General features: G+C 41.3%; 1 protein-coding gene across 1 annotated transcript in view; it reads left to right on the forward strand.

Moving 5' to 3' along the window:
• Nucleotides 1–1,285: 1,285 nt before the first annotated feature.
• Nucleotides 1,286–16,143, forward strand: part of mrps9 (mitochondrial ribosomal protein S9) — a 21,193-nt gene continuing 6,335 nt past the window's right edge. Inside the window, exons 1-8 of the mRNA XM_046061165.1 lie at nucleotides 1,286–1,425; nucleotides 1,754–1,936; nucleotides 6,934–6,996; nucleotides 8,370–8,400; nucleotides 8,513–8,592; nucleotides 12,800–12,885; nucleotides 13,310–13,385; nucleotides 13,477–13,645. Of these exons, the coding sequence (XP_045917121.1) occupies nucleotides 1,327–1,425; nucleotides 1,754–1,936; nucleotides 6,934–6,996; nucleotides 8,370–8,400; nucleotides 8,513–8,592; nucleotides 12,800–12,885; nucleotides 13,310–13,385; nucleotides 13,477–13,645 (787 nt within the window). The 5' untranslated portion in view covers nucleotides 1,286–1,326. The remainder of the gene's footprint in view (nucleotides 1,426–1,753; nucleotides 1,937–6,933; nucleotides 6,997–8,369; nucleotides 8,401–8,512; nucleotides 8,593–12,799; nucleotides 12,886–13,309; nucleotides 13,386–13,476; nucleotides 13,646–16,143) is intronic.

Consider the following 16,143-nt stretch of genomic DNA (forward strand, 5'->3'; position numbering starts at 1 on the left):
AGGCCAAACTTGTGCTAATTTAGAAACCATCATGATCATTGAACTTCTAAGAAGCTATTCTAAATTAAGTCAATGATCTCTGATCTCTGAATAATGCAATTTCAGTTAGTCAGACAACATACTGTTGAAGAACCTTTTAAAGTAGTGAATGCTGTCAGTTTTTAACCTGTGGTTTTTTAGCAAGTAGTTTTAGCTTTTAAGATTTTTGGCAATGGCTGGTATTAATTTACAACCTCAAAAAGGACATAGAGGAATAGTTTGTGTGCTGGATCACTGCAGATTCAGCTTTTAGCTGTGCCATGTGGCCAGCATGTTTTGAATTTCCCTGATCATACATGAACACAAGTTTCCAATGAGAGGTGACATTGTGATGTGATGTGGACTGATGAGAGATTTAAAAAAAAACCCTCAATTGACTACAGTCAATTTTTTTATGTTGTAATGTTCTGTCCTTGTTGGAATTTACACATTTTTATTTGCCTCATTTGTCATTTCAGGCAGATTATGCAACTTTGTGGTCTGTTGTCATGTGGCTCAGATTATCCACTTCATTATCTTCTTTTTATATTCATTTTTGCTGTTTCAGTTTATGTGATGCCATGCCATCTTTGTCTTTGTTTTTTGTTTTTTTATTTGAGGATTTGCTTTATAAACCTTCCTTATGTTGCCTGCATGCATTCATACATTTTCATTAAATTTCTGGTGCTTGTTATCTCAACATTTTACCACAGTTTTTATCAGTAAGTTTTAGGAATCTTCATGCTCTAAATGCACAATTAATGAAACTAAACAACCATGTCTGTTGTGTCTTTATGAAATATAATTTGTAAACACATTGTTATGATAAACTCATATATAGAGAGAGGAAGTGGTGTGTAAAACTGCAGTCATTCATGATGGTTCAGATCAAAGTCATCATAAACAACTGAGGAGCCTTCGAATGCAACAATTGCGCTGCCTTGCCAGGCAACTGGCTCAATTTTTTTACAATATAAGTTTTACAATGTTCCGTATAGCCACTAATTCACCAAACTGCCATTGTAGATTCTGAAAATGAAGCCAAACAACATTATGAAACCAAGTTCACAGCCACCAAAGCTGTGAAAACACTGCATTTATTTCTCTGACATGGAGGTTAGGAGGATAAGTTAAACAGCTTTAATGAAGAAATAAAAATAAAAATAAATAGTAACTAGGTTACGATTCTATAGATTTCTGGGTATATTTTTAAAATATTTGTTGTAGTCGTGTTTTATAATTGTTATTAGGCTACGCGTCTCTGACGTATAACAACTTCCGCCGTTGACGTCACTGTTGTCAGCAAAGATGGCGGCGTCCTGTGTGCGAACCGTGGCACCGTTTCTTGGAAAATGTCGGAATTACAGCTCGAGCATAAACAAAGTCACGTCTCAGTTAAGCCGACAGGTAAAGTGCGATTTTGACTTTAATACGATAACCAGATCTGCATGTAAAAAACCGTGAATCCATAGAAATGTACTACAATGCACAAACACTGACGTCCTTGAGTTAGCATCCTCTTGCAGCTTCAGTCAGCCGAAACTGGCTTGGCAGATATCTGAAATAACAGCTTTTACTTTTATCACAGTGTAATAGACTTTATGATAGCTTAATTTAAATTATTGAACCCTTAACTAGAGTTCGGCTATAGTTGCTGCTCCAGATATTAAGCAAGTTATCATGGTTTGGCTAACGTTACATATCTCAAAATAACGGCACTTGTCCTCCTGTCCAGGTTCTTAGCAGGCAGATATGTGTGAGCTCTGCCCTCCACAGAAAGAACCTGGCGGCTGCAGGGCCAGAGAAGTTCACAGTGGAGTTCATCCAGAAGCAGATGGAGGAGTTTAATATCGGGAAACGGCACCTGGCTAACATGATGGGAGAAGACCCCGAGAACTTCACGCAGGAGGACGTAGATGTAAGAGACATTCACTGCGCACATGCAAGGACTCTTTGAGTGTCTTGTATGCACTGTAGCCACTGGATTGTGCAAACTATATATTCTGTAGCTATTTTGTCTTTAGTCTGAGGAATAAGTGGCTCCAGTATGTAACTTTTTATTATCCCCTGAGCAGGCGCGCGGGATGATCGCTTAGGGGTGCTGCAGAGTAGAAATGCGCGCATACAAAAGTTATACAATTACAGTAATGTATTGCTTTTTGCTGTAATGCAGTTATATACTAAATTATAAATCGAGAGAGCTATGAATCTACATTACTAAAAATAAATCGTTAATATTTTACCCTTTACAATCTCAGTAACGCACCTTACAACTCATTTTAACCCATTCAACAACACCTACAAACATTTTGGCATCAGAAAAACAAATCCATGAGTAAAAGAGTAACGTTATTTTCTGTTGAAGAAGATATACTTTATTAATCCCGCAAGGGGAAATTCAATGTTTTAACTCTGTTATTATTGTTAGTATTAAACACACAGGTCCGAAACACACACACACATGCACAAATAGGACCCATAGCAACACACGGAGAGATGTCAGAATGAGGGAATCTGATGGTCCAGATTGTAGGCAGGGTGCAAACTACGGGGGAACTCAGCTCCTCTTAACAAGACGGTAGCTCCCCTGATTAATCATGTGTAAATAGATTTCTATAGGCTGTGTGTTTGTGCTTTAACAAGTTACTTTCATGATTAGAGAGGCTGCTGTCAGTTCACCCTGACCGATCCTGTCGGAGTGACGGGAGATTCAAATAATTAATGACGTTATGGCTGTACCTCATGCGTAAATGTGCAAAGTGGGGAGACGATTCATCCTATTTCACCCATGCGTGCCAGTCCAGGGCACACGTGTGTGTGTGGGCACGCACTTACAAACTTTCCTTCAACACAAGTGGTTATGGTCCTATGAGGTCACCAAGGTCCATACCTCCGGAATTATATGTATGTATAAATAAAATCATTCAAATAAAAACCATTGATAACACGATCAACTTAAATGAACTGCATGCCAGCTGATTATACTGTCTCCACCATCATTTCAACTTGAAAAACTGTTCCACGTTCAGTGTCAACACAATAAACACATGAAAACCTTGTGCGTGCAATAACTGAGAGCACCGCTGTTTTCGGGCAGAGCTTTGGGCAAAACGTTTTGTGACTTTCCGGGTGGGTGAAATAGGGTGAAGCGTCTTCCCCTTAAAATAGAGCTGTGCGCATTTACTCAGGAGCCACAGCAGCATAACTTCAACATTTACATTTACACACTGACAGGATCAGTCAGAATCTAATGTTGATTAATGTTCTGTGTTCTTCACATCCAAAAGGTCTCACACCCAGTCCAGGTTCATACAGTGAAACTGTTTGGAGTAAAGCAGCCGTACTCCTGATCAATCCTGAGCTCCATCAGAGCTTCTAAATTATTTCATAAGCTAAAAGTAGAAATCTGTTTCCTCTGCAGGGTTTCCTCTGTCTGTCCTGTCAAGTTTATAACTACAGTTTTGCTACATAAATGTCCCAGGTTATTAGCTGTGACATTACTGCACCCATGGAAATGTTTAAAATGACTGACAGCAGCCTCTCAAATCTTAAAAGCAATCTGTTAAAGAAAACATTCGGACATCAACACAATAAAGAAATCACCTGGAAAGTTAAAAGGACCGGTATAGGTGGGATAAATTTGAGAAAATAATTAGTTGGGTTGGGGGGGATGATTTGTGCGTACATGATTATTAAGATATTGTCAGAGCCGATCTGGGCATCACACCAATGTAGCTCCTATAATCGAAACAAAACAGTGAAAACAGCTGCTGACATCAAATTATTAGGCTGTATTATCAAGAGCATCCTCTTCATTCAGCTCTAACCTGCTGTAGTTTATGTTGTCATATATTAACAGTAGTGCCTTTATGTAGTCTGCACATGTAATTTGCAAACTGTGTTCCTCCCTGTCAATAGAGGGTGCTGCAGCACCCTCCACACCACCCTTCCTGCGCCCTTGTCCCTGAGCTTATAAAACCTATTTGAAATCAACAAAATAATCTGGAAACACAAGTAAGTTGATCTGCAAGTGACGCTGATTGATATTTGGGTTTGGATACTTTGGGGAGAACAGGGACAAAATACATACCAATAATTCCTTTTGTGAAGGAAATGTCAGACAATGATATTACAAAAAGTAAGATAAATGCAATTCAGCCTGTATCCATTTCACAGCATCTTTATTTCAAGGTTGCTTACACTTTTTGGGATTGTGTTATTCTGTGTTTCTGGAGGTAGACCGAAGGGGAGATAGGTTGTTAGCATGTATGTCAAACACATCAAAGAGCTCTGGATTACTAATATTTTAGAAATTGTTCTGTGCTCCCCCACACTTCTATTCCTGGCTTGCCCTCTTTTGTAAGCGTCAAAGTGGACAAATTCTACAACCAGGTTAATATGATTAATACTAGCATTTTAAGTGATAGATATTGCCCTCTAAAGGATAATGCTGGTGATATTATTTACTTTTCTTACTCTCCCATGAAAAGACCAAAATCAACAGTGGGTCCATATTACTAACTACTAATAGGCCAACAGACCCAACCCCCCGCTTTACACCTGCCTGTCAGTATTTCTCCTCAGGCTGGAGAGGTGATTTGTTTTAAAGCGCTGCGGTCTCTTCACATCATCATCACCATAAGCATCGGGGCTCCACCAGCAGCAGGCAGGTGGGGCCACCTCTGGCTAATCCACTGAATCAGAGATATTAGCAACGCCCTCAAACACACACCCACATGCTCATTCCAGATTTTGGCATTACATTAGCCCTCGCTGCTCCAACCATTTAGCCTGATTTCCCACTTTCCCTCGCCCGGTCCCCAGTGTGCCTCACAAATAATGAAGAGAGCTGTTTGGCGCCAGGCTGTGACAGCCAAAGCGACGGCTAGCAGCCCAAACTAAGATGTGTGGAGGGAAAGAGGAAAATTTGGGAGGACTGGAAGTCCCTCTGCTGTTGTTTAGAGTCCAGACTCTTCAGGTGTGACGGGGATAAAGACCAAAGTAAAGTCAAGAGGATGTTTACAGCCAGCGGGAGAAACTTTCACTGGCCACAGACCCATAAGTATCTCGTATGACTGTTTGACAAAATTGTGAAATATACACAACCTTCAAAAAATCTATTACTTACTAAGCTTTTAATAATATACATTATAAAACACTGCTCGTATGCAAGTTGCCAACTATTATATCCAGCCAAGGCTTTCTTTAAACTAGTGCTGAAACAGTTTAGTAACTGTGGACTTTTTGTCGACTCTTGGTCAGACAAAACGAGAAACCTCAAGACGTCACTTTGCACTCTTGGACATAAAGTAAATGATTAATCCATTAATGTAAACAGTACAGGGGCGATTAGTCGACAGTGACAGTAAAAGTTTGAAATAGTCTTGTGTCAGATGCAACGGGGAGCAACATCTGAATGAAAATAGAGTTTAGGGCCCTAACTAAAGATTTCCATCCTTAATTTGTTAGTTGATTATCATTTTTATTTATTAATCATTTTGTCTATAAGAAAATTAATACAAGGTGAAACAGGTAGTTTGTTTTTTTTGAACAACAACCCCAAACCCCAAAATACTTAATTTAGCGCTAAAACAATTTACCAATTATTTAATTAGTTGAGAAAAAAAAAAATTATTCGTTAACAATTTGAAGAATGAATTCATCATTTAAGTCATTTATCAAGCAAAAATAGCAAACAGTGGCAGGTTACTGCTTTGTAAGTGTTAGGAGTTGCTGCTTTTATCTGCTCCATATCACTGCAAACTGATTATCTTGTCCTCATGTGTGTCCTCAAATGTTTGGTCATTCAACTAACCGATTTGTCATCTTATCGTTTCAGCACCACTAGAAATGAAGTTGTGATTCTTTACCATGTGGTTTTGTAGTCTATTTAGCGTCCTGCTTCATTTGGTCACAATGATGCGGGAGCATACGGCCTTTAGCCAAGTTTTACAACCCCGCAGAGACGACCAAAGATGGCTTTGATTTTGTCACCAGCACGATTGAGTTCAGCATGTCATCGAAATGAGTAAAATTTGACAACCTCTAGCGATATGGCACCGCTCAGTTGTACGGGTGACAGTTAGACTCTTTCTTCCTCCGTCACTCCGTCTTTGCCCCCCGGGGACAGCCATATTGTGCTGATGCTCAAGTGACACGCAGGTGTGTCTTCATCTGTTCCCTGCTTCTCTCTGCCTGTCTTTTCCTTTTCCTCTCTTCTTTGTACCCTTTAACTTCTTCCTCTTCCTGCCTCTCATATACACACACACACACACACACACACACACACACACACACACACACACACACACACACACACATTTCTCTGGACCAGACCTTTTTTTCCTGCTTTCTGTCATTTTGACAACCTTAAAGGCAGCAACCTGCTCCCTCCTCGCTGCACCTGCTGCCTCACTAATTGATCCGACAGAGAGGAGGAAAAAAAGAGGAAGAAGAGTGGAGAGATGGTATATGGAGGAAGAGGGAGATGAACAGACTGTCTTGATGAGTGTGGCGGGGCCAACACACTTCCTGTCTCCCTCTCTTCTATCACACACTTTTTCAGTGCCATCTGTAGCCCCGCACACACAGAGCAGAGGATGAACTTGGAGTGAACTGTAGGACGTCCACACAGTGTCCTCTCCTTATTGTCAGCCGAGCCAGAAACGGATGCCTTTTTTTTCCCCGCTCGCTTTCCCCTCTAACTCTACAGCAATGCACATCACACTCGCCTTTCCTTGAACCCACAAGCAGCTTGCACCTCCTCTCCTGTCACTTTCACTGTCGTCCGCTGGTGTGACCTCCGTTGTTCGGACAAGTCAGCGTTGTCATAATCTGCCATCAACACTCTCTCAAACTGCCATTTAGTTTTTCCTGTTATTTATTACATTTTTTTTGTCCTTCTCTCACCGCCAGAGGAGCATCGCCTACCTCTTCCCCTCTGGCCTGTTTGAGAAGAAAGCTCGGCCCCTCATGAAGGTACGTCTGTGTGGGTTAGACTCATGAACTTTCCTGTCTCGTGCATGGCCGACATTAAAGCTTAGTTTTTATGATAAAGCTCATGTAACAAACTTTTATTGCTTGTTGTAACTGTGTGTGTGACATTTGGTGACTTTTTCACATAGTGTTGTTTTCATTCACTCCTGTAATAAAACTAGATAAGAAAAAGCCAGTGAACATTTTGCCTTTTTTTCCACTTATTGGATAAAAGTCTTTCCCCCACTAGGGCTGTGGTTCCCATCGCTCCCCCAAGGAGTCCAAAGAAAAATCTGAAGGGTCCCAAAATTATACAGGGTAGTTTATTTATCATTATACAACACAAGGTTGTATAACGAAGAAAAAGTTGTAGTCCCTTCATGCTACACACACAGAACTTAACAGATAATTAATAATAATATTGTAACACATAAAATATAAAGCAAAACAATATTGAATGTCTAAAGTTCGCTGTTCTTCAATCCAAAAACCTTGGCTTCCTTTTCCAATGGCTGTATTTCTGTCATAAATAACAAAAAACAGATGAAAAACAAGTGTAGCGAAGTTTGAAGCGCTTGTATTTTATTGGCTTTTCTCTCATTATTGCTTCTTTCTCTTGTGAAATACTGATTATTTATACCTCACTGGACTTGTAAAAATCCCACTGTAAAGTAAAAGTCGCTGTTTGGTTTAACTGTCTCAACCTATGTTCACACTTATCGTAGACCAGGGGTTGGCAAATAAGTCTGTTGGTTGGCCAAATCTTTTTCACGCTGTTACATGGCGGGCCAGAAAATAGTCAAATTGTTTCAAATCCTAATACGTCCATGTGGATGTTTAGCTGAGTGGGAGGGTTGTATGATCGATCCCAACATTCGGCGGATATTTGTTTTCTTGATTATAAGGACACTTTTGCACATGCTCACAATAAAGCATGTGCTGTGTGTGTGTTTGTGTGTGTCCCGGCGTTTGATCTGCATTCATAAACCTATGGACGCATATTTTCATTTCCCTGAGGAAATTCAGGGGAATCCAATCACACGTTTACTGGCGGCTTTTTCAGAGGTGTGTCAAGCAAGCAAGAGACTCTTTTGAATGTCCTTCAGAACTTTTCAAAGTAAAAGCTGTCAATAAACTCAACAAAGCATTGCTGCTGTTCTTGCTCTTTTATTTTGTAGGCACAATCACTTAGGAAGAAATTATGTTAGTAACTGTAGCTGTCATGACTACACATGACACAAAAAAGGGTGTGGACTCGAGTGGAGTCTACACCGGCTAAAGAATAGCTTTAAAAAGTATAGATGGATATTTAACAAAGTTTTATTGTGCATCTGTATAAATAACAAACACATAAAGGCGTCTGTTTTCATTTCCAGCATCCAGAGGAAATATTTCCAAGGCAGAGAGGTATGTCATTTGTGCATGTGATTATGTTTTTTTTTTTATTATTTTAAATGTTTCCAGAATTGTGAGTATTGTGTAAACTGCTTCACAACTGATTTCGGTCCTCTTTTCAAAGCGGTCCAGTGGGGAGCGGACGGCCGGCCGTTCCACTTCCTGTTTTACACCGGCAAACAGTCCTACTACTCCCTGATGCATGTGAGTATTGCAGGCAGCTGTCAGCTTTTTATGTGAGGTGCAGGTGAATCTTCATCCAGCTCAAATCCCTAGTACACCCCCACCCCCCCAAACACACACACCCTTGGGTCATATCCTATTCAGACAGACTGAGTTGAGAGAAGGCTGCGCCGTCCCAGAGGAGAGGCAACGTCAGATCCTCTTCCCCACGGAGAGCCATAGCTGAGTAGAGCTGGGGTGAAAGAGAGGTGGGAGATTAGAGAAGGGGTGAGGTGGAGTGAGGGGACAGGTGAGAAGGATGGGGTCCGGTTTAAAGGGTGATCCACTAAGGAATGTTCGTATCTACCTGTGCTCCAGAGGAGCTAAAATTGTATATTTTATAGTCAAAATCAGAATAAACAGGCCATTAATATCTCAGGCTTTATTGGCTATGTTGGATAGTGGTGCCAGTGAATGAGCAGGACTTATAACAAGAATTAATTTTTATATGATTCTGTGCTGGATTTGCCACAAAGCACACATTTCTGTCTGTTTATTTTATCCATAAACAGTTTCTTAAAAGGATTTCCAGTAAAGCTCTATCGAGGTTTTTTACTGGGGCGATGGCACAAGTCTGATTGGTGGAGAGCTCAAGACCTCGCCAAATTAAACCAAAACTAACATTAGCAGAAATGTCTTTTGTTATTATCTCTTCTGAAGCACTGCTGATATGGGATTTTTCAGTCTCATATTGATATTTGGGGAATAAAAACTCCATAAATCGACAATTGTTTAACAAACGCATAACCTGTAACAAAAAACATTCAAAAAGCATGATTTCTGTGTGTTTCTTTTGTGGGTTAGAAGGCCAGCAAATGAAAGGGAAAATGAAACCCCATGATTGTGATATGTCAGGCACAGTCCAGATTCTTTTCACATCTCAGGAACACTGCAGGACTGGCAGCTTTAAAGCAAAGTGAAGAGAGTCCTACTGAACAGGGCTATGATAAGATGCGGAAAGAAGAGTAAAGGAGACAACACGAGGCAGCTGATGGGGGGGAAAAAAAAGATAATTTAATGTCTGTAGTCCTTTAAAACAAAACGATCCGACAGAGGGCACCAAACATCCAACCGGATCAGGCCTCTTACTGTGATGAGAACATTAAAGGATGTTTAATTTATCTATTTCAATGTATAAATGATAAACATAAGAAAAATGGCGCGGCGGCGGGGGGGGGGGGGTGAATTGAAGATGAATTGAAGGTATTTTCCCCCAAAACCACTGAGATCCCATTTAAAAACAAAAACAACATGCATTCAGGTGTTGGATGTGAAAAATAAACAATGTACATCTGTCTGGATGTTTTTGTGTCTGGGTTCAAAATCATGTTGGGAGCAACTCCTCTGTGGGGATTTTGGTGGGGGTGGCTCATACTGCTCCTCACCTCTGAGCAGACCTCGTTTTTCCTCCATCTTTTGTTGCTTTCTCACTCTCAACCGTTCCCTTCCTGTCTGCCACTGACCTTGTTCAAAGACATTTCACGTTGAAGAGGCGTGCGTCTGTATCTAAAACCCAGAGCGAGGTGTGATGTCTGAGCATCGGCCCAAGCTCACGCTTCTTACACACACGCACACACTATTGTGCCCTGCAGCCACAATCTGCACCCCCTGCTGTTGGATTAAATAGGTATGTCAGACAGGTCTGCAGGCTCAGTCACTTTTTACCATCACATTTCCCTCTTCTTCCACCTTACCTCTTCCTGTTTTTCTCTCCTTCACTCTTTCCCATCGTGTGTCCATTCCAAGATGGGGGGATTTTAACCGTCACACCTACATACACACACCCTCAGGAGTGTTGCCAGGAAGGGGCGGTGGCGGTGGCGTGTAAAGCAGCCTTCCTGGTTGGCTTCTCTCCTCTAGTTGTTGTCGGGCTCAGCCAGCGTGCTACATTAACCTGCTCGCTGCTCCACTGAGCCCTTTATGGCCACAACCCTGGGAACCTGAAAACACCCCAGCAGCACACCTTCGCCCTTCATGTTAACCCCGTCAAAACCTGCATACCAAATAAACAGTAGAGCAGATACCCCACCAGAGAGCCTCCTTTATTGCTGCCTTTTGGGTTTGAATGTAAAAGCTTGACTATATTCTTGCTCAGCTAAAAGCCTTGAGGGTCTTGCCGTGCGTATAAAGACCACTTATTGAATACAAAGTGTGGAGCTCTAGCTGTCTGTCTCTGTAACAACCTCGACTTAAATGTATCCAGATACTGGTCCTCTCCTCTTTCATCCGGCCAATCCATGCGCATTATTCCTCGCCATTGTAGCGGCCAGTGTTTGCAAACGCATAACGCATGCCCCTTATCCAAGCCCCCCTCCTCCCCTCTTGCCTGCTTTTTTTCCCTGATTTTCTATTACGCTATTTTTGGGGGGGGGGATTGGTTTTTGCTTGATGTACCCCGTACCCCTCTGTCGCTGGTCGGAGTGGCAGCGGATTAGGCACACCTTATCAAGAAGGAATTAAACAAACATCTGGTGAATAATTGACGGGGAAATGAGTTCTCACCCAGGCGCTGGGCGGCTGAGGTGGGGGTGTGTGCCTCAGGGACGTGACCAGCATGCCCACGCCACGCCACCCCCCCCACCCTCTGTCTGTCTGTCTCTGCCAGTGCCCCTCGCCGTGGCGCACTACCCCTGAGGTTATTCCCAACGCGAGAGTGATCTAATGACGAGTGAGCCCCGAAATTGTCCTGTCATTTATTTGGTTTCATGTTTTTGCTCCGGCAGGTTTCCTTCCAGCTTTGCTTCAGGCCAAATCCGTGCACAGCTGCCCGGGTCAATTCAGCCCAGTAACTGAAGGAAAACGAATGAGTGAAGGTTTTATTGTCATTGGCAGGTGTCATGGGCATAGAAGATGCCATAAATTCATATAAGTCCGATCCAGAGGGCTCCATATGTATTTTCCAAACAGTATGCCAAAAGAAGTCCAAACGTAAAGAAAACCAACTTGAACATCTTTTCCAGTCAGATACAGCGAGTACAACAGAATTCATTTTACACTGGCCAAAAACAATTTACTGTATAATATGGAAGAAATCAGAATACATACTAATTAAATAATCAATTTTGCCTTATTTTCCAGGCTTAAAGAATATTTCATGATTTGTCAGGCAAATAAATAAATCAACTTCATGTGTACAGTACACCAGGGCTTATTCCAATAGGATGTATTCTACACTTTCCCAGTGTTAAACCCATGAAATACTTTAAATATTTACCAATGAATGTGAGTAAAAAGTTGGTCTCTGTAGTGCAAAACTCAAATCTGTGAAGCCTCAGGTGATTCCTTCTGAAACATCAGAAGACGTTACAAATGATGATTTTAGATTAATAGTATAGAATATGAAATGTAAAAACAAAGATTGGGAATATGCCCATCGCAGGTTCCTAAAGCCCAAGATGATTGTTTTGTTTGACCACCAGGACAAAATAGTCAATGAAAAATTCTCAGCATAAAACATAAAAGCCGTAAATCGTCATATGTGAGCAGCTGAAACCAGCGAATGTTTTTAAAGTTGACCTGGATCAGGGGTTGTGGACGGATCAGCTGAGAGTTTTCTTTGAAGGTCAGCAGTAGGTGGACGCAAGCATTTAGTCCCAAAACCACGTGCATTAATCTGCTGCTGTCACAGCCTCCACTCTTCTTCGAAGGCTTTCCTTCAGATGTTTACCTTGGCTGCAGGGATGTGCTCCCATTCAGGCGCAAGATCATTAGTGAAGTCCAGAACTGGTGGGGTTGCGGTCAGGGCTCTCTGCAGACCAGTCAGGTTCCTCCACACCAAACTGGGGAACCATTTCTTTATGGACCTGGCATTGTCATGTTGAGAAAGGAAATGGACAAACACAAACTGTTGGAGGCACGCTTACCCTTTTCTTACTTTAATCACGTTGGTTTGTTTTTTAAATCCTAGACTCAGTCCAAGTCCTAAATTTAACTGTGACCCACCAGAAAGGGCCACACATGAAGGGTTTCCTCCAGGCACGATGCCAATTTAGACAAGGCCACTGTCCCGCCCTTGGATAGCTAGCTCGCTCTGCATGGCAGCTCCTGCTGTGGGGAGATCTGGGTTTAAGGAATAGGAAAGTTGGGGTCTTCTGCCACGTTAAACTCACCAGGGATGCGGGAATCTGCCCTCTTGTGAAGATGACGGAGTGTGTCATCCTGAATGTTGTTTGTTTTTGGTGCGTTTTAGGAAATGTACGACAAAATCCTGAACATAGAGAAGTACCAGGATCGCCTGAGAGCCAAGGGACTCTTCTCCCGGGACGTCAAGCAGATGTAAGTAGAGGAACGTATGTGCCAACACTGTTCTGGGAAGCGAAAACCTCTTGAAACATTAGCCCAGTGATATTTTTAAAGATTTTACAAATTTTTTGGCATGTTAGTGAAGTTTAGTGAAGGTACTGATACCACAGGTACTACCTCTTATTAAGTATTTTGTTCAAACGTTGCAGTTCAGCAACTAGCTATAATGAAAGTACACTTACACAGAGCTGTATACACAAGGTCTTTGTGGTTTAAAGGTTTCAGACATACATTAAGATGTTGTGTAAAGGCTGTGAAACCTCTTCAGATAGAGGCAGTTTGACCTCAGAAAGTGACACCAAGCATTGACTGACTGCAGATCAGTCTTCTTCAGCACTTACACTGTTGGTTTTGGGATCTCTGGATAATGAAAACGTCTGCATGTCTGTCTCATCAGCTCTCTAGGCACAAGCAGGTGGCTCACAAAGGAGGAGCTGGAGGCGCTGCTGGTGGAGACCATCTCCACGCATGACGTAAGAGCTTGGTTTTTCTCATCCTCATCTTCTAGATGACTTTCAGAGTGACACGTAGGTGGAGTTTGGCTTATCATGTTGTGTTCTCCAGTATGATCGCTTCATCCAGCTGATGGAGCGTCTGCTGTCCATGCCCTACTGCGCCACAGAGCAGGAGTTTGTCCTGCGGTACCGCCGGCAACTGGAGGCCCAGTCCAGGAAGCAAATGGTCCCACTGCTGGAGAGAGATGAGCGGGGCGTGTCCTTCAGCACCTCAGAGGGTTGGATACTCACACATTTATTTGCTTGCTCTGTCTAATTTACAAGCAAAAGTGGATTTTTTAACACTATTTTTGGTAAAATTATCCTAAATTATAATCCCATCCTCATGAATTCTAGTGTCACATTCATGCACTGATGGGAGCTGTTGGGAGTCTGTGGCAGAAACAAACTTTTAGTTGGATACAAACAAGTTCCCCCCTTGTGTTATTTCACTGGTTGGACCAGAGTGACCAAAATACTACTTGATCTTCTGAACTTAAAGGCAAACTCCAGGTTTATACAACCTGGGACTTATTTTTGTAGTTTTGTCCGTCATTTTCATCAGTTGTGCCCTCATTATCTCTGCTGCTTTAATTCCAGAGAAGTAACGTGGCGACATCACATCAAAACAACACTGGTGGTTTGTTTAAAACCTGCGTGAGGTTTTAAACAAACCTCCAGATTAAACATATTTGAAAGAGAAAATTTCTTGGCTGTTAAACATTGTATGTTTAGCAAACCTACTTTACAGGTTAATAAAGTTACTCCATGGGTATAATTAATAATTACACAATTATTAATAATTAATAATTGATTAATTATTAATTAATAATTAATAATTGATTAATTATTAATTAATAATTAATAATTGATTAATTATTAATTAATAATTAATAATTACACAATTATTCACTAGTGATCAGTTAGTTAATAATTGCCAATCATTTTGAATCAGTTTAATCGGTCAGTCAGTTTCATATCAAAGTCGTGAATCTTCCGTCCAGTGACTTGGATTTAAACAGTACACACACACAGTTCCTATGATTAAGGTGAAATTTATTAAATAACTAAAGTGAATACACACTGAGGTTAAATATATCAAAGACATACAACAATAATGATTAAACAACCAGAATGCAATCAATGAGAATAATGGAGTTCGATGTGAATTTAGTTGGTCTATTGTGGGAAACAATTTGGGAGTAAGAGAACTAAGGAACGCAAGTTATATGATCATAACTAAGTTAAATTTGGCTAGGAGTTTTAGGCTAAAATGACTAAGGATTAAAGGCTAAAGAATTAAAGATGAAAAGGACTTCACCTCGACCACAGAATGTAGTTCTCACTTGCAGTGATAGGCCGTTTGCCTAGCTTGGTTCGTCGGTTGATGTCCTCGGTGTTACAGCTAGTGTAACTAACCCACGTGGCTGGGTCCAAACTTCGGTGGGAGCGGCAGAAGTTAATTCAACTGAAATAAAGCTTAAAAGGGAACTTGGTTGTTCCTGAATTCAAATTTGCGTGGCTTAAACGGTCTGATAACTTGTAACTACTTTTCATCAGAAAGTAAATTCAACGAAGGTTCGCATGAAGTAAGTTGCTGAAAGACAAAGAAAATTTCACGGACAATGCTGGGTCGAAATCTTGGGCGTTGGTGTTGCTTGGACAATGGAGCACGTTCCGTAAGCGTGCCAAAAGAAGAGATGAGAGCAGCGCATGGTGCTCTGTTTCATAGGAGCATCTTAACTAAACTTAACTTCCAGGAGAATACTGATTGTTAAACATTCTTACTTAGAAAATGTATAAGTTATAAGAACATGGCATCAGATTCCAAACAATAAAATACATACTAATTCAGGTGCTGGTCATATAATTAGGATATCATCAAAAAGTTGATTTATTTCAGTAATTCCATTCAAAAAGTGAAACTTGTATAATGTATACAAGCATTCCACACAGACTGATATATTTCAAGTGTTCATTCCTTTTAATTTTGATGATTATAATTGACAACTAATGAAAACCCGAAAATCAGTATCTCAGCAAATTAGAATATTGTGAAAAAGTTCAATGTTGAAGACACCTGGTGCCACACTCTAATCAGCTAATTAACTCAAAACACCTGCAAAGGCCTTTAAATGGTCTCTCAGTCTAGTTCTGTAGGCTACACAATCATGGGGAAGACTGCTGACTTGACAAAAGACGACCATTGACACGTTGCACAAGGAGGGCAAGACACAAAAGGTCATTGCTAAAGAGGCTGGCTGCTCACAGAGCTCTGTGTCCAAGCACAGGAAAGGAAAAGATGTGGTAGAAAAAAGTGTACAAGCAATAGGGATAACCGCACCCTGGAGAGGATTGTGAAACAAAATCCACTCAAAAATGTGGGGGAAATTCACAAAGAGTGGACTGCAGCTGGAGTCAGTGCTTCAAGAACCACCACGCACAGACGTATGCAAGACATGGGTTTCAGCTGTCGCATTCCTTGTGTCAAGCCACTCTTGAACAAGACACAGCGTCAGAAGTGTCTCACCTGGGCTAAAGACAAAAAGGACTGGATTGCTGCTGAGTGGTCCAAAGTTATGTTCTCTGTTGAAAGTACATTTTGCATTTCCTTTGGAAATCAAGGTCCCAGAGTCTGGAGGAAGAGAGGAGAGGCACAGAATCCACGTTGCTTGAAGTCCAGTGTAAAGTTTCCACAGTCAGTGATGGTTTGGGGTGCCATGTCATCTGCTGGTGT

The sequence above is a fragment of the Micropterus dolomieu genome, linkage group LG01 (assembly GCF_021292245.1).
Source record: "Micropterus dolomieu isolate WLL.071019.BEF.003 ecotype Adirondacks linkage group LG01, ASM2129224v1, whole genome shotgun sequence".
Classification (NCBI taxonomy): Eukaryota; Metazoa; Chordata; class Actinopteri; order Centrarchiformes; family Centrarchidae; genus Micropterus; species Micropterus dolomieu.